The sequence below is a fragment of a genome, unplaced genomic scaffold (genome assembly GCF_019419815.1).
Source record: "Pyrus x bretschneideri cultivar Hongxiangsu unplaced genomic scaffold, Pyrus_bretschneideri_v1 Contig2, whole genome shotgun sequence".
Lineage (NCBI taxonomy): Eukaryota > Viridiplantae > Streptophyta > Magnoliopsida > Rosales > Rosaceae > Pyrus > Pyrus x bretschneideri.
In genome coordinates this window covers 2,480,748-2,500,000 of record NW_025999501.1, presented here as the reverse complement: position 1 = coordinate 2,500,000, position 19,253 = coordinate 2,480,748, and the positions used below count along the sequence as shown (strand labels likewise).

The 19,253-nt window shown below is 37.1% G+C and overlaps 1 protein-coding gene and 1 long non-coding RNA gene across 3 annotated transcripts; one reads left to right on the top strand and one right to left on the bottom strand.

Moving 5' to 3' along the window:
- Positions 1-4,431: 4,431 nt before the first annotated feature.
- Positions 4,432-8,925, top strand: LOC103936429 (probable leucine-rich repeat receptor-like protein kinase At1g35710). Its single transcript, XM_048582993.1, has 2 exons — positions 4,432-7,585; positions 7,921-8,925. The coding sequence occupies exons 1-2, from the start codon at positions 4,456-4,458 to the stop codon at positions 8,328-8,330; spliced, it is 3,540 nt and encodes a 1,179-aa protein (XP_048438950.1). The 5' UTR covers positions 4,432-4,455; the 3' UTR covers positions 8,331-8,925.
- Positions 8,926-10,201: 1,276 nt separating this feature from the next.
- On the bottom strand, positions 10,202-18,831 carry LOC125476888. 2 transcript variants are annotated; one of them, XR_007258114.1, is made up of 4 exons: positions 18,323-18,831; positions 18,033-18,097; positions 17,160-17,233; positions 10,202-10,960 (listed from the first exon to the last, which is right to left on the bottom strand). It is a non-coding gene; the product is annotated as an uncharacterized LOC125476888 (long non-coding RNA). The 2 variants fall into 2 exon arrangements; XR_007258115.1 differs by having other exon boundaries at positions 17,164-17,233.
- Between the last annotated feature and the right edge of the window lie 422 nt (positions 18,832-19,253).

Sequence of the window (19,253 nt, the reverse complement as noted above, 5' to 3'; positions counted from 1 at the left end):
CACATTGCTTACTACTAAACTAGTCCATTTCAGAATTAAATGATCCTTCAATCAATTAACCCTACGCACCCGCTCATTTATGGAAGACGCCAATGTCATGATAGAAAATATTAGTTGGAAAGACATCTCCTTGGGCTGGAATGAAGATGTCATTTTCTTGTGGAAAATAGAACATTCTGGAATTCCTGTATTTTTTAATAGCTTGCTTGCATTTAATGCCATTATAAATAAGCCCTAGAAGTAGATTATAATATAATAAGGAGGTGTTGGAGAGGTTCAACATGGACCAGTCACAACCCTAATGTTCCTGGTTTCAGGCCTGGAAAAGATGAAGATGGGGTAAGAATAGATAGGACTCTCTATAAACATATTGTGGGAAGTCTACCATACTTGACTGCCACACGACCTAATATGATGTTTGTAGTGAATCTAATCAGTAGATACATGAAAAGTCCTACTGAACTTCATTTACGAGCAGCAGAAAGAGTGCTGAGGTATTTGATAGGTACAATAAATCTTTGGTTGTTCTACAAAGAAGGGAGGAAATGAGAAGCTTGTTGGTTATACAGATACTGATTATGCTGAAGATCAAGAAGACAGAAAAATCACTTCGGGATATATATTTACCATGAGCTCAGGAGCAGTGTAATGGTCCTTGAAGATGCGTGATCTAATGGGTGTGTGCGCGTATCTAGGTATAAACTGATTGCTAATGGCATTCATTTTAAGGGAGAATGTCAAAGTTGTAGGGTTTCCTAGTTTTAGAATTTAATTATGTAATTTGTTATAATCCCTATTTTAAGGGCTAGGTGTTTGTTTTGACGTATTCCTTAGCCTTGTACCATGTTATTAGGTTTGTTAAACGTGGGCCGCGTTATTTTCTGATTTAGTAGTTTTGTAAGGCTACTTATAGCCTACCCAGTTATTGACTTCAATAACATTATTCTCCCAACTCGAGCAAGCATTATCAAATACTTAGTGCTCGGTTCTTAGCAGTATCTCTTAACTCTAGACAGTGTTTATATAGGTAAACAATTCTGTACTGTTAAATTTGTATCTGTAAAGAAAAATGTTTGAGATTATCCATCTACAAAGAAGAAAAGAACAGATTGCTATATATAGATTTTCTGCAGGTTTTGAAGGATCCGATAGACATGAAAAATATAATTCGACCAATATGAAAAATATATTTTGACAAATTTTGAATACAGATGATTAATGGTTGACTATTAGAAACCATAAAAGAACGGGAGGTTGTTCAGTTCTTACTAGAAGAAAATGCGTTCGTTTATTGCAGAAGAAATATAGCCAAGCTAATTAATTATTCAATCTGTCTGATTCTTGGATTCGTTCGTAGTGCTAATGTATAAGCTGCATTGGCAAATTCTAAATTATTTGAAACAGCTCTGATCACCCTTTTAGCAAAAGGGCTTGATATTGGTTAGAAATGTATAGTCACTTTCGAAAGCATGGATTTGCTCAGGAGTCAGGACATTCTATCTTCAGTTTTAGTATTTTTCTTTTTTGCGTTGTCACTTTCATGTTTATCTTGTTTGATCTTGTTTAATTTTGAGTTTTTAGATCAATATGATTTCAGGATGGGGAACAAATGAGGCCTTGGCTATCAATCTTGGGCATAGAAATGCTTCTCAATGAGAGGCAATCCAGAAAACTTATGCCGCCGCTTATGGCGAAGATCTCCTCAAAGAACTGGAAAAAGAACTTACAAGTGACTTTTTGAGGTCAGTTTAAGAATGCACTTTCTTTTCTTTCAGCATTGGTTCAAATAGATTGATTGCATGCTTGTCATAACTGGTAAAATGATGTGTTTGTGTTTCTGAATTTCTCTTAATCAGAGGGTTGTATTGCATTGGACACTAATGAATCTAAACTTGTATATTATCCCTAAACCTTGTCCTCTGTCACACTGTGGTGACCTTTTTTTCTCTCTCCTGGTTGAAAAAATGAAACCAAAGTAGTTTCCTTTTCTATTTTTCTGGCTGGAAAGAACTGCATTTTCTTTAGTCCCATTCCTTTCCCACCCCCACCTCATGAGGAATAAGGTTTATTTCATTTCCAATATACGCTGCAACAGCTGATGTTTGCAATGCAAGGATTTGAAGTTATTCAAAATCGTTGATATCCATATCAATACATCTGCCTAACTATTTTAAAGTGCACTTCAACTTGCACAAGCTGCATGTATTGTCAATCTAAATCAGCACATGTGGTGAGTTAGTCCCCGATGGTTCAAGAGGAAGTTGATCATCTTCTCATGGAGTCAGCTTTAAATGGTGGTCAGGTGCTATATCAACTCATTCTCGACCAGGCTTCTGCTTGGGGTGTGTTACTGTATAATTTTTTATCCATCCCTATTTGTATATACCTTACCTTGATGGTGTTTGAGGCATTTGGATGCTGTTTTCAGTATCACAAAGATATTAGAATTGCCTTACTTCATTTCCCTCTAATTTCCACCCTTTTTGGTTTGATTTGAATGAGCAAACTGACTAGTCTGGACCAGTCACTTACACAGAGAAATTAACACTCAAAAGGCTTAAAAGAAAGAACAACGGAAGGAAACCTTCAAATGAAATGCGTTTATCGATTGAAAGTTATGCAAGTCTCAAACCTGAATAAATACATGCTCGATTGAATCCAGTAGCATAACCCTATAATAATATCGATTATTCTGTTGTCCAACGGGCAGAGGATGCTTCTTGCATTTTGTTTCCCAGTGGTCGGTCGGTCCACATTTAGTACAATACTTGGCAATAACATGACGTTTGATGGAGGGCGCCGAATTACCACAATAGACATCATCGTCCATGAAAACAGGAGATACAAACTTTATTATAAGAGATTCAAAGCCTTTACATATGATAACATGTGTTGAATTGCTTGCTCTTGATACGTTGGTCACCTGAGACTATGAGATATATGTTTTTTTTCTGTGTTTCACGCTGTGTCTCGGCTAAAACTATATTAAGGCTTATTCTATCTATTTTATGTTCATTTGTTTGTACAATTTTATGGTTCAACATCGTATAAAGTGTGTTCTGTTGTACATGTATTTCAATTACCTCTCTCTTTTTTTTCTTGTGGTTTCCACATGTTCTAGGATTTTGTATGACATTGCAGAGACGAACAAGTCGGAGATGTGTCATACTGTCGTTTATATCAAGGCAAGTTTGGGATGGTTGTGCTTTGTAAAAAAACTGTTTATGTCGTGCTTTAAGAATAAACTCACTTTCGTCATCAAGTTCATTTTTCTTGACCCAAAAAATGAAAATAAATCATCAAGTTCATTTTGTTTCATAAATTTAATTTAATTTTACTAAATTCAACAAGCGCAAAAAATGGGAGCCGGATTTTTTTGGTTTGGTTTGGAATTTTCAGGAAAAAATTCCAGCCCAAGTAGCTAGTGTTGATTTGGATTGATCTCTCAGCACAGGAATAGTCTATGAGAATGATTACAAAGTTGTTTCCCCTAATTATAAGGCCACTTAAATTAAAAGCAAGTGATGAGAAAAACCACTAAACACTCAAAGAAAGACTCAAAATTGAAAGCAAGCCAACCCTTGTCCATTCTGTCAATATAGGCATTGATGAAGAGCATAAGGGGCGTTTATTCAAAGGTTGTAAATATTTTGGTATTTGGCCATTCCATCAATAATTAATTGAAATTCATGTACGTTAAAATGATTACAAAGTCGTTTCCCCTCCCTCCATCTGTTTCGGAACTGAATTATTAATTATTCAACACGCATTGCATACCATTCAACACGCATTGCATACTACGAAACAAGTCCATTTAGAATAATTCTGAAAATGGTTTAGTGTTTAAAATGTTGTCCATTTTCCTTTGAAAAATAGAAGAAGCATTCTTTAATCTGAAGGGTAAAACTATCCATTCAAAGTGTCCTTCATTACAGCTGAAAGCTGGCCAAGGAATACTTTCTTTATCTAGTTTAATTTCCCAGAATCCTGATTTACGATCAAATTTACTAAATATCTTTTTATCATGAATTTTATTTATTAACTGACCTTAAAGAGAATTTTGATCATAGTCATGAAATACAGGAGAATACTGAAAATAAAAAAAAGAAGTGTCAATTAAGCATCATTCAGCTAGCAGATCTGTAAGCTCTTAGTCTTTGAAGAAAAAATTTGAAGACAAATTGCCAAATTGCATTTGACGTGTATATAATAAACAAAGACTTTGATTTGGAGTAAGTTAATTTGTGGAGGACTCAAAAGTCATGAACGAAATATCAGTGGGAAAGACTATTCCATGGTCTGAACCACGAGATGTCAATTTCTTGGCGAAAACGGAACATTCTACAAGTCCTGTATTTTTGTTCATTTCTCCCACCCCTTTTTCCTTGTGCAGGTCGAATTAATATGAAAAGTTAGTGAATGCCATTATAAATAAACCGTTGAAGTGCATTACATATGTACACAGCCATGGGATCTTTAGCTTTTCATAAAGTATGCCCTCTGTCTTACTGCCTTATCTTGTACATACCACTTCTTTTATCGCCAAGTCACATTGCTTTTGCTTCTGCTAGTCCTACTACTGAAGCTGAAGCACTTCTCAGATGGAAAGCCACCTTTGAGAACCAAACTCCTCTCCAAAATCTCACCTCTTGGACTTACTTTCCCAGAAATAATGGTGCCTACAATTCTTCAAGCAATTCTAAAACGCAAGCACCCCCATGCTTTTGGACAGGTATTTCATGCAATGCTGTTGGAAGTGTCATTGCGATACACCTTACCAATTTCAATATACAAGGTACGCTACATGAATTTTCATTCTCATCCTTCTCCAATCTTGAACACCTTTACCTCAATGTCAACAATCTCTCTGATGTCATTCCACCTCAAATTAGGTTCCTTTCCAAACTCATCTATCTTGATCTCTCTAACAATCATTTTGTAGGGAGTATTCCACCAAAAATTTGTATCCTGCAAAATCTTACCCATATTTGGCTCTATCAAAATAACCTGTCTGGTACAATTCCTAAGAAAATAGGGAACCTAAAATCTCTTGTCCACCTAGTGATTAGCTATAATCAACTCAATGGTTCAGTCCCAGCATCAATGGGTGATCTAACAAACCTCACCTTACTTTATCTCTCCAATAATAATCTTTCTGGCACGATTCCTAAAGAGATAGGGAAATTGAAATCTCTTGTAGAGCTACACTTGTCCAATAACAATTTAACAGGTCCTATCCCTCCAAATATTGGAAACTTAAGAAAGCTAATTGTGTTATACCTGAACGACAATCATCTTTATGGTTCAATTCCTAAAGAGATAGGTAACTTGAAATCTCTTGTGAAGCTTTATATGAATGGGAATCAACTCAGTGGTTCAATCCCAGCATCTCTAGGTGATCTCACAAACCTCACCCTTCTCTATCTCCATGGCAATAATCTTTCTGGCACAATTCCTAAAGAGATAGGGAAGTTGAAATCTCTTTTGGAGCTCTATTTGAGTACAAATCAGTTCAATGGTTCAATCCCAACATCACTAGGTGATCTCACCAACCTTACCATTTTCTATCTCAACTATAATAATCTTTCTGGTTCAATTCCTAAAGAGATAGGTAACTTGAAATCTCTTATGAAACTCTGTTTGTTTGATAATCATCTCAGTGGTTCAATCCCAACATCCTTAGGTGATCTCACAAACCTTACCCTTCTCTATCTCTACAATAATAGTCTTTCTGGTTCAATTCCTCAGGAGATAGGTAACTTGAAATCTCTTGTGAGTCTAGATTTCGCTGAGAATCAGCTCAATGGTTCAATTCCTGCTTCCATTGGTAACTTGAGCAACTTGGAATGCTTATACTTAGGAGATAACCAACTCTCTGGCTCCATTCCCCAAGAGATAGAAAACCTCAAGAATTTGACTAATCTATTATTGTTTAACAACCATTTTTCTGGTTGTTTACCGCAAAATATTTGCAACGGTGGACTACTCGCAAACTTTTCAATAGCCAATAACCATTTGACTGGTCCAATCCCCAAAAGCTTGAAAACCTGCAGGAGCTTCACAAGACTTCGTCTTAATGGGAACAAATTGACGGGAAATATATCTGAAGACTTTGGTATCTATCCAAATCTTCATTTTATAGATCTGAGCCACAATAACTTCTATGGGGAAATCTCACAAAAATGGGGACAATGCCTACAATTAGAAACCTTGCTAATTGCAGGAAACAACCTTACTGGTAGCATACCTCCAGAGATTGTCAGTGCACAAAAAATTCATGAGCTCGATCTTTCTTCAAATCACTTAGTTGGGGCGATTTTGAAGGTATTCGGGAGAATGACTTCTTTGCAGAAGTTGATGTTAAATGGAAATCAACTTTCAGGCTGTATACCCTTGGAATTAGGATCACTAATTGATCTTGAATATCTAGACTTGTCATCGAACAAACTGAATGGGCCAATTCCAAGCATTTTAGGTGACTTTCTCAAAATGTACCATTTGAATTTGAGCAAGAACAATTTCCCACAAGCAATTCCGCTGAAATTGGGGAAGTTAGTTCATTTAACCGTACTTGATTTAAGTCACAACACACTTGAAGGCAGCATACCACCAGAAATCACCACTATGGAGAGTTTGGAGATGCTCAATCTTTCCCACAACAATCTTTCAGGTTTCATACCATCAAGTTTTGAAGGCATGCATGGCTTATCGTATGTTGATATATCTTACAATGAATTGGAAGGTCCCATTCCCAACAACAGAGCATTTCAGGAAGCTCTTCCAGAGGCTTTACAAGGGAACAAAGGATTGTGTGGCAACGTAAAAGGTTTGCAACCCTGCATGCATGGCTCGAGAAAGGACCACAAACGGGTATTTAAAATCACATTCTCCCTTCTAGCGGCAATTTTGCTTCTTTCTGCTTTCTTTACAACTGTCTTCATAGTGGAAAGAAAGAACAAGCATCACGATAAAGGAGAAAAAAATGTGCAAGAAGAAATATCATTTTCAGTTTTGAATTTTGATGGGAAGTCAATGTATGAGGAAATCATAAGGGCGACAGAAGACTTTGATTCCATATATTGCATCGGAAGTGGAGGACAAGGTAGCGTCTACAAAGCAAATTTATCGTGTGGCAACGTAGTGGCTGTGAAGAAACTCCATCAACTGGGGGATGGCGAGAAGATTTTGGAGAAGGGATTCTTGAATGAAATAAGAGCACTAACAGAGGTAAGACACCGGAACATTGTGAAGCTTTATGGTTTCTGTTTGCACTACCGACACTCGTTCTTGGTGCACGAGTTTCTTGAAAGAGGTAGCCTGGCTACAATTTTGAGCAAAGATGAAGAAGCCAAAGAAGTGGGGTGGAGAAAAAGGGTTAATATGGTTAACGGTGTAGCTCATGCCTTGTCTTACATGCACCACGATTGTGTACCACAGATTGTACATCGGGACATATCAAGCAAAAATGTTTTGCTGGATTCTGAGTACAAGGCCTCTATTTCAGACTTTGGCACATCTAAAGTTTTGAATCCAGACTCAACTAATTGGACTAGCATTGTAGGAACATATGGATATGTTGCACCTGGTATGTTTAGCTCTTTTTATCTTAGTTGTTTAATACAGTTTATTATTTGCATTTTTGGCTAATTATTATTCCTTTTTGCCGTTAGCTAGGAAGGGAATTACGTATATGGATATTTGAGTTAAATAGAAAATGAATTATCTACAGAAAATGAATTATCCTCCGGTTTTCTTTGTAATAAAGGTTCATAGAAAATTAATTCTCCTCTGGTTTCTTCATGACAAGAAAATGTTTTAAACCGTGAAGTCTTTTATATATTACAAAGAATATTTTAACTTACTTTCAATTATGACATCCATATACTAATCATCCCATTGCTATGAGCTTATTCTGAGCAGAGCTTGCATATACAATGGAAGTGAACGAAAAATGCGATGTTTATAGCTTTGGAGTGGTCGCATTGGAAATAGTCATGGGAAGGCATCCCGGAGATAAGTTCTCATCATTCTCATCAGTGCCTTCTTCGTCCTCATCATCATCGTCATCTGCATTACTAGCCCATCAAATGCCGATCGTGGACGTTATGGACCAACGCATATCGCCTCCAACGCATCAGGAAGCAGGGGAAGTTCTCTCTCTTGTGAGGATTGCGTTTTCCTGCTTGCATCCCAATCCGCAATCTCGTCCAACAATGAAACAAGTTTCTCAACTCCTCTCAACTCAGAAGTTGCATTTGTCGAAGCCATTACATATGATAGCCTGTGGTGAATTGCTTGCTCTCGATCCTTTGACTGGCCGAGAATCATAGAAAGTGGGTATTTCTTATAAATAAGTTTCCCTCTCTCAAGTTTCATTTTAGAAGAAAGTTTGTTTATATGTTTCCCTTATTGTGATTTATTTCGTGCACTTGTTTGCTATAACTCTATATGTTTTCATGCACTTGTCCATTGTACATCATAATTTAAAATTCAAAAGGAAGAATTTGCTTAGGGACATTCAATGTTCCTTGTTTGATTCAATTCACCTGTAATAAAATCTCTAGTAATTATAATTCGTGTTGGGCACATAAATGCTACTGAATGAAAGGCGATCCGAAAAACATATGCTGACGCATGCCTATGGAGAATATTATCCGAAAACATTACCAGCGACTTTGAGGTCAGTTTAGGAATGCTCTTTCTTTTTGCATTGGTTCAATACTTTGACAGAATGCTCTTCCTAAACTGGTAAAATGGTTCAACCAAGGCACGCTTGATCTTTTGGGAGGAAGCAAGTGCGTAGTTGGAATGACTGTCGTATTTGGGTTTCTGAAGTTTTCTTAATCAGAGGATTGTACTGCTTTGGACACTTGATCCTCCTGAATGCCACGCAATTTTGGCCAATGACGCAACACAGGAACTAATTTTGGCAAGACAAGCTTATCACTTTGCTATAAAACTGCCATTTGTATGTATGTATGTATGTATGTCTGTGATCAGTCTTTTAAAAGAAAATTCAAACACTTTTTAGAGACTAAAAAATGGAAGATGTGCCATATATACTGCCAGTTGTATTAATCACTTGTCAGATTATGTATTCAAATGTGGTACATAATTGTATTCTCCCTAATATTACGGGTCTATTTGATAATCATTTCATTTTCCATTTTTAGTTTTCATTTTTGTGTTTGGGAAGGAAATACATGAGAGTAATGTGGGATATATAAGAGTGGAGCAAGGATTGTGGGAGATGCAGAAGAAAATGTATGAACTAAGATCTAAAAATATTTTAAATTGTTTTTCACTTTCATCTCAAATTCCCCTTGGTTGCTGTCCTCATGTCCCAAGCAAAATAAATAAATAAATAATAAAAATGTAAAACTAAATTCGAAATAGTTATCTTGTCATTCTTTCTTCTAAATCCGAAATAGTTACCTCTTTTGAGATTTTTAGAAACTCAAATTACATGATACAATATGTTAGAATTCATTTGGCCAAAATTTTAGCAAGATTTTTCATGGATGGAAGAAAACAAAAATTAGCTTAGATTCTATAGCCCGCTCCATTTCCAAATACTGGCTTCATCCCCCTGATCTTTGGGCTAGTTTGATACACATAATTGGATTGGAATGAAGAACTTTCAAATAGTTTATGGCTTTTCATTTGGAGGGGATTAGAAGAGAATTAGAATGGATAAGTTTTCTTCATGAGTAATTCATCTTATGTCCTTTAGGTGGCCGTAATTTTATAATTTTTCCCTTCAACATACCTTTATTGTTGTAGGCTATCCTGTCTAATCCAATCATGTATACCAAATGAATCTCTTCATAATACAATAACAATTGATTAAGAACCTGTTCCATCTTATTCATAAAAACTCACTTCCATCACAAGTTCATTTCATTTCATCAATTTCATTTCATTTCATCAATTTTCATTTCATTTCATTTGCAAAAAATACACAAAGACCGACTTGATCAACTGTACGTATGAAAAACTCCGCAGTCTTCCCCAAACCATCATACAAGTCCATTTCAGAATTGAATGATGTTTTAATCATGCATGTGCAATTCTTCAATCAATCAACCCTACGAACATGTTCATTTTTAAGGCCACTCAAACCATGTGAAATGAGAAACAAATGAAAAGGACATTAAGTCATGGGAAAAACCAGTACAACTCAAAAAGAAAGACTCCAAAACCCAGGAGGGCATATTATTGTTAAAAGGCTTATTTTTTGGTATCCCTCTCTCCCAACTTGTACTTAATCTCATTTTACACTCTGAAACTCAATTTTTGCCTTCACTTTGATCGTATTCCATCCATTCCGTCAAATATGCTAACGTGAAAGGGTAATTTAGTAATTTCATCCTAGGTGGCACTTAGAGTGCCATTCTCTATGGTGACATGGCAACAAAAATAAACCATCTAGGGTGAAATTACTAAATTACCCTTTCACATCAACATATTTTGACAGAATAGACAAATCCGACCAAAGTGAAGCAAAATTTGAGTTACATCATGTAAAGTGGTGATATTTTTGTTTCAAGAGAGAAAGTGGGATTAAGTTCGAATTCCATTGGATATACCAAAAAATAAGCCTTGTTAGAATTTGTGAGCATACAAAGAATTTTACAAAACGATGATAAAATAGGCATGGATACGGGATTTAAATTACGCATATATTGAAACCCTTGTTGGCTTGTTGAAGCATCACACATTGTCGCACCGTTAGCCCCAAGACCAAAAATTTGCTCAAGTTCAAAAACACCACCATCATGTGCATCACGTTGGAAGAGCATTGAGCAAGAGCACATTTCATGGAGCAGTTCACCTCCTAAAAAAGATGTGGCATGGGAAAGGTGAAACCCATCACAAAGTAATACAGGTGAAATTTGATGGCTCTCTTCCCAGCTTTAGCAACTTCACTACATGGTCCATGGCTGCTCCATTCCTTCACCTACAGGATCGTGTGCTTGTAAGTCTCAAGAAAATCCTGAAACAACTCATTGGAAAGATAGAAATGATCACCAAAGCTTATCTTTAATACATTCCTGATTGAAGGTCAACTCAAACTAGTAAGAAATCCTCATCATAATAAATGAAGGATACTAATTTCACAATCCCACGATGTTATCTCATAAATAATATCTTGGGATAATTCCTTCCTCATCCATCCTACAAATGACACAACATTGGCCAATGGGAAGCCTCCATGTGTAGGGCAGAACCCTAACCCCATGGGCGGCCACCTTTGTGAAATCTCATTCCCAGATTTCAGTATTTGGTTTTTTGCATTTGGTACTTATGCGAATTTGTTTTATGTTTGTTAATTTTTTAATTTTACTTAGTTAATTACAAATTTCAATCGTAAATAGTCATTGAAAATTTATCGACCTTTCAAGGTCAATATTATTATTTTTGGTTAAAGCTCTATTCCACAAGTGCATATGCAAAAATCATTCGAGAATCGTAGTAGTAACAAAGGAGAAATAGGCAAGCAAAGACAAGTGTAAAATGGTCATTTGGATCACATGTTTATGGAAGGCTCCAACAAAGCTAGAGAGGGGTCCCTTTAAGGAATCCATATGGGTGGCCTGGATTGGCCCCTCATCCACACAAGCAACCACCAACCTGGCTTGGCTTCATTTGGCCACAATTTCATGTAGTTGAAGCTCGGTGGTTCTCGAGCTCCACAATGAAGAATCGTCATCTCCGGTCACCAAGATACCCACCACCAACACAAATTAACAACCTTCGATCCCAAAAGGAGATCATGTGTCTCAATCGCCTGTTGGTGTGGCAACAACGATGCAGCAATGTCATAAGTTCTCGGTGATCCAAGAGTTTGACGGCGATTTTCGCTATCTTTCAGCCATCTTTAGGTTCCGACGCAGGTTTAGATCTTATTCCAATCTTCATGATTTACAAATTGGTGAAATTTGAACAATTTTGGCAATGGTCAGAATTTCCAACAATCATGGCCGCTGGCCACGGCATGCAGCGGCGCGAGCCCAACATCCCACTTTGTTCCTTTAGCCAATCTCGATGCCGTAAAATCATTTTGGGTATCCGTTTGGTGTGATTTTGCCGTTTAAGCCTAGTTTTGAAAGTAGCCACCACTAGACCTTTATGGCATGCAAAGATCTGACCATTGGATCATTATGAAATTTTAATATGTTGTTGTGCGTGTCAGTTGAGTGTCTTAGGATGTTATGGGTTGGAAATCCAATATGCCGATCTTCCATATCAGAATACATAGGGTTATTGACCCTATCGTTGACCACGTTGCCTATGGGTTAACTGTTGATCAAATGACCTGAGTTGTTCTTAAATACTGAAATTAGCCTTACTAAGGACCTAAAAGAATCTAGTGGGCCTATCTTGGTTAACGAGCCATCTTGGGGAGAGTGTATCTTGGTTTGTGTGCAAGTGGCACTTTACTGAAATTTAAGTGTTTATTGAGATTCTAGATGACAATAATGATAATGTGCAACTTCTAGTATGAAGAGAAAAGCCAAGGCCATATTACAATTATTTTGTAGAACTTGTACATTTATGTGACTAAATATCGGCTGGTTAGGTGTGTGTGCACTTGCAATTGTGATTCATGGTGAACTAATATATGTTGTAGAATGTATGTTGTGTGAGGATGTGACTGCACTACGTAGTAGTGTGGTACATGGTTGGTCCTGCCTAATTAATTTGCATTGAGGGACCATACTATTATGTGTATGCCTATGGTTCCACCTAATTAATCTGCATTGGGAGACCATACGCATTCAAGGGGTGACTTCACCTCGTTAAAAGTGTTTCATTATATATTATACGCTTAAATAATAAGTCTAAGGAATACGTAAATGAGAGAATATAATTTAAAGAAGTTAGATTCATGAGACCTTTCTTTTTCATACACATATCCTAAACATTCTTGACCATAGGATTGCGAATTGGGCTTTGACAATTTGAATTACTACAAGAAAACATAGTATAGGTGACAAAATTATTTGTGACGCTTAGAAATTCATCACATTTAGACAAAATAAGTGAGGACTTTTGAAAAAGCATCACATAAAGTTTTTTGTAGGACACAAATTTTTTTTAAGTTTCTGCTTGTCACATAAGAATCTTAAATTCGTCACGAAGTCTTGTACCGGAAATTTTACCTCCCTGTGAATTATGAAAGTGACGAAAATACATAATTCGTCACATAACATTAAAGAAAGCAACATAAATACATGTGAGGATAGGCCATGCGTCACCTATTGTATTAAAATTAGAAATAAAAAAATAAAATAAAATAAAACCTAATCAAATTAAAACCCCAAATCATAGATCTGATATGTTCTGCTCTCTCACGATCTCACCCTCCTCCGTCTCTGGACTGTTCAGTTTCCTATCGACCCCGATGACCAACCAACTGGTGGTTTGCCACTGGCGGCGTCCACCACCTCTCGTTCGTCTCCCTCTCTCACCCACTCTCTAACCCTTTGCACCTCGCTCCTCACTATCTCCTCTCTCTCTCTCACCTAGCACGAAGATTGGGGAAAGAAAAATCTTTGGTAATTCTGCTCTCTTACCTTCGTCAAATTCGCTATCAATTTCTCTCTTCATCTCACTTATTCCTTTCTCTCTGCAGCGGTCTCTCTTTGAAAGCCGCTAGAACATTTTTGAACTCTGATTTTCAGGTGTGTGCTTTATATTTCGATCAATTTCTCGAGCTTTGCTGCTGGAAGTGTCACTGCGATAAACCTTACCAATTCCAATATACAAGGTACGGTACATGAATTTTCATTCATGTCCTTCCTTAATCTTGAATACCTCAGCCTCATCGTCAATAATCTCTTTGATGTCATTCCACCTCAGATCAGTTCCCTTTCGAAACTCAACAATCTCGATCTCTATAACAATCAGCTTTTTGGGAGTATTCCACAAGAGATAGGGAAGTTGAAGTCTCTTGTGAACCTAGATTTGTCTGAGAATCAACTCAGTGGTTCAATCCCAATTTCCGTAATCTCACAAACCTTACCCATCTCTATCTCTGGAAAAATAATCTCTCTGGTTCTATTCCTCAAGAGAAAGGCAACTTCAAATCTCTTATGAACCTTAGTTTGAGTAAAAATTATCTCAATGGTTCAATCCCAACATCCGTAGGAGATCTCACAAACCTTACCCTTCTTGATCTTTATAAAAATAATCTTTTTGGTTCTATTCGAGGTAGGTAACTTGAAATCTCTTGTGTCGCTCTGGTTGAATGAGAATCAGCTCAGTGATTCAATCCTAACATCTATAGGTGATCTCACAAACCTTATCCATCTCTATCTCTGCATAAATAATCTTTCTGGTTCTATTCCGAAAGAGATAGGTAACTTAAAATCTCTTACAATCCTAAAATCCGTATATGATCTCACAAACCTTACCCACCTCTATCTCTACAAAAATAATCTTTTTGGTTTTATTCCTAAAGAGATAGGTAACTTGAAATCTCTTGTGTGGCTCTGCTTGTATAAGAATCAGCTAAGTGGTTCAATCCCAACACCGTAGGTAATATCACAAACCTTATCCATCTCTATCTCTAGAAAAATAATCTCTCTGGTTCTATTCCTCAAGAGATAGGAAACTTAAAATCTCTTGTGAACCTTAGTTTGAGTGGAAATCAGCTCAATAGTTCAATCACAACATCCTAGGAGATCTCACAAACCTTACCTTTCTCAATCTTTACAAAAATAATATTTCTGGTTCTATTCCTAAAGAGGTAGGTAACTTGAAATTTCTTGTGTGGCTCTGGTTGGATGAGAATCAGCTCAGTGGTTCTATTCCTAAAGAGATAGGTAACTTGAAATTTCTTGTAGAGATACTTTTGTCTAATAATTAGCTCAATGGTTCAATTCCTGCTTCAATTGGTAACCTGATCAACTTGGAAAACTTATACCTAAGGGAGAACCAACTCTTTGGCTCCATCTCCTAAGAGATAGAGAACTTAAAGAATTTGACTGGTTTAGTATTGTATAATAACCATTTTTCTGGTTATTTACCCCAAAATATTTGCATCAGTGGACTACTTGCAAACTTTTCAATAGCCAACAACCATTTGACTGGTCCAATCCCAAAAAGCTTGAAAATCTGCATGAGCTTAATGAGAGTTCATCTTGAAGGAAACAAGTTGACATGAAATATTTCTGAAGACTTTGATGTCTATCCAAATCCTTATTTTATAAATATGAGCCACAATAACTTCTATGGGGAAATCTCACAAATTGGGGACCATGCCCACAATTAGAAACCCTACTAATTGCGGCAAACAACCTTATTGGTAGCATATCTCCTGATATTGTCAATGCACAAAAAGTTCATGAGCTAGATGTTTCTTCAAATCGCTTAGTTGGGGCGATTCTGAAGGGATTTGGGAGAATGACTTCTTTGCAGAAGTTGATGTTGAATGGAAATCAACTTTCAGGCCATATACCCTCGGAATTTGGATCACTAATCAATCTTGAATATCTTGACTTGTCATCAAACAACATCAACGAGTTAGTTCCAAGCAATCTAGGTGCCTTTCTTAGACTGTACCATCTAAATTTAAGCAATAACAACTTTTCTCAAGGAATTCCACTCAAATTGGGGAAGTTTAGGGGTGGGCAATGAGGGGTTCGGTGAGGTTCCGCATAAATTTCTTACTAGAACCGTACTGTTCGGTCTACATCAGTTCCGATTCCGTTCTTGCCGCCTTACGGTTCCAAATAATAAATTATTTGAACACCAAATCATCATGCATTCACATACGTCATCTAAGACGATTATATAAAGTTGCATACAACACAAATCCTTTTTAATGCAAATGTCTTTGGCAGTGGCACCATGTTAACAAAAAGAGACAATTAAAAGAAATATGCATTGGTCGGTTAGCAAACAAAAAAAAAGCCAAGAACTTAAGCAGCATCAGTCTCTTGATATTGATCCCCTAATATTGGCAGCAGCAGCAATAGCAGCAAGCAAAAACATTTGAGGGTGGATGAGCCCTAATAGGGATGGATTCACTGCTTTGCAACTTGATGAAACTAATTTTTCAACCTATTATACCATGACAAGTGTTTATGTATAGGGTTTAGGGAGTATTCCGCCAGAAATTGTATCCTGCAAAATCTTACCTTTATGTGGTCCTATGGAAATAACATGTCTGGAACCATTCCTAAAGAAATAGGGAACCTAATCTGTGGTCAACCTAGCAGTTAGCTATAATCAACTCAATGGTTTAATCCAAATATCACTGGGTGATCTAACAAACATCATTTTTCTTTATCTCGGCAAAAATATTGTTTTTGGCACTATTCTAAAGAGATAGGGAAATTGAAGTTTCTTGTGGACCTAGAATTGTCTCATAACAATTTAACAGGTCTTATCCCTCCAAACATTGGAAACTTAAGAAAGCTAACCGTATTATACTAGTTCAACAATCACCTTTCTGGTTCTATTCCTAAAGAAATAGGTCATTTGAAATTTCTTGGAGCTAGATTTGTCCAAGAATAAGTTCAATGGTTCAATCCCAACATCTGGAGGTGATCTCACAAACCTTACCGACATTCTCTATCTCTACCGTAATAATCTTTCTGGCCTAAAAAGATGGGTAACTTGAAATCTCTTGTGAGTCTAGATTTGTCTAACAATCAATTCAGTGGTTCAATTCCTAAAGAGATATGAAATTTGAAATCTCTTGTTATCCTTTGTGTGTGAATGAACTCAGTGGTTCAATTCCTGCTTCAATTGGTAACCTAACCAACTTGGAAGTCTTATACTTAAGAGATAACCAACTCTCTAGCTCCGAACCCCAAGAGATAGAGAACTTCAAGAATTGACTAATGTATTATTGTATACTAACCAAATTTCTGGTTATATACCCCAAAATATTTGCAACGGTGGCCTACTCGCAAACTTTTCAATAGCCAATAATGTTACGCCCCAACCCCGATACTCCCACATTACCAGGGTAGGCACGTGCTGGCCGACACCCGAGGGTGATGAAGCCATTTTGAACATGGTCACCAATAAAAGATATGTAATTAGCAAGATTAAGCCAAAACAGGAACGTATTCAGAGCATACAACTAACTAAGAATAATGTGAAAGAATGACTATAAAAAGATACGAATAAGGAAATGATACCTACACTGAGAAGACTCGAGGATAACTAAGCCGAAGTGCCCTGACGACGAGATCATGTGTCTTGACCCTAACTCCTGAAGGGGGCGCAAAAACCAGAAAATGTGAGTGGACCAAAGCTTATAATATTAGTACTAATAATTGGAAAATATTTTATTTTTGAACATAATAACCCCTTGTTTTGAAAATGTATATATAATACTGTATATAGGTAGGTTTTGTGAAAAACCCTAGCATGCCATATAAAACATTTGTAAAACCTCTGTAAATCATATCCGTGAAGTACTCAACTAAGGGTATTATAGTCGCCCGAAGGCAGTACATGTCCATCACCCATAGGTGAAACTTAATAAATAGCATATATCCACACCGACACTAGCCGTGGTTAGTGAAGCTATCCGACACCGCTTTCGGTGGTGAAGCTGGGGTCTATAATATATCATATCTCATTCCTCAATCATCTGTGTCCTATGGCCATAGACATAATACCCATGGTGTACGGATGTACCGTATGATAACCCACTAGATAAGCACTAAAAACATGTCTCAAAATATCATATTAAAACATCGAAGCTCAAAGGCTCAACCCTCGTTTCATAAATCATATAGAATCGTGAAAGCTATCCAACTCAAATCATTCTCATAAACCACATTCCATAATATTTCATCAAAGGGCATAAAAGCAATAGTTGTAAACCTTTTCTAAGTGTAAAACTAATAGTTTATAACGTTTCATAAAACGTAAATTAAATAAATCATAATATAGAAATCCATAAAACAAAGCATAAAATAAAAAATCACTCAAATCATGAAATATGCCATGCATGCTAGGTAAATATTTATAAAAATATATAGGTTAAGAGGAGGTCCACTCACTAGTTTTTCCATTGCCCAAAAGCCGCTCGAACTATCGAGCATGTAATCATTTCCCGCTAACGTGCCTAAACACAAATAGGGACCTTTTAGTAAAATTATACTAAAACATTATAATTTGGGAAAATGGATGGTGGATTTGGATTCGACACGTCGAGGAACCTCGGGTTTTTCCTCCACGCGCCGCCGCTCATGACAGTCGGCCGGCCCGACTCGCAGAAAAATCCAACAACTCCAAAATTTCCCAAATTTTACAGGAATAAAGATCTCGATGAGTGGAGCAACTTTCATACCTGTGACTAAGGCTAATTTGGCCGAAAAAAACCCCAATTTCACTCGAACCCGCCGGAAACCCTTAAATTGGGTGCTCTTCAATTCGTCCTCAAATTGAACCCGACGCCCCCAAACTTGTTTGGGCTTTGTTCCGGGGTTCAAGGTGAGTGATTTAATGGTGGTGGTAGTCGACGTGGCTTTCACGATCGGCGGATCTCAGCCGTGGAACCCTCCCGAGCACACCGGTGCTCTTATTAGTAAAACTGAGGTCAAAAACCCTCAAATTTGGGTGGAAAGTGGAGAGGAAGTGACTATTTGATGATTGGCAGTTGTGGATCAACTTAATTTGTCGGAAAACTCATGAAATTGCGCCAAAAAATGGCGCCAGGAACCGGGTCGTGATGGCAAACGAGTCGGGGTCCGATTTTGTTGTTTCCCTATCTCCCTCCTTTCTCTGCTTTCCCATTGGTTCACTTTCTCTTTCTCTTCTCCCGATTGGTCTTCCTCTCTCCCTCATTGTTCTCCTTTATCTTTTCTCCCATCCGTCCATTTCTCTTTTCCTTCAATCCCAGATTTTGTTCTAAAAATCTGGAGCCTTCTAAAAAATGATTAATTTACTAAAATGTCCCCGACTTTAAACATTAATATCTCCTTCGTTATACCTCCAAACCACATATTGTTTGCGCCCACGCGTCCGTAGCGACGAGTACACCAAGAAAATGAACCTGACATGACACGACAAGATGGTCAACATAAGTCAACATATTTGCCTCGAAGGACATTTTTGTAAATTCACTTTTTTTTTTAAATTATAAAAAAAATCGTAATAATTGGGGACGCGTCGTTACAAATAACCATTTGACTGGTCCAATTCCCAAAAGCTTGAAAACTTGCACAAGCTTAATGAGACTTTGTCTTAATGGGAACAATTGACAGGAAATAGATCTCAAG

What these genes read in the sequence shown, in the direction of transcription:
- LOC103936429 (XM_048582993.1), top strand. Translation starts at nt 4,456, where the DNA reads ATGTACACAGCCATGGGATCTTTAGCTTTTCATAAAGTATGCCCTCTG. An exon ending in ATATGGATATGTTGCACCTG is followed by an intron (nt 7,586 to 7,920) that starts GTATGTTTAGCT and finishes TATTCTGAGCAG; the next exon opens with AGCTTGCATATACAATGGAA.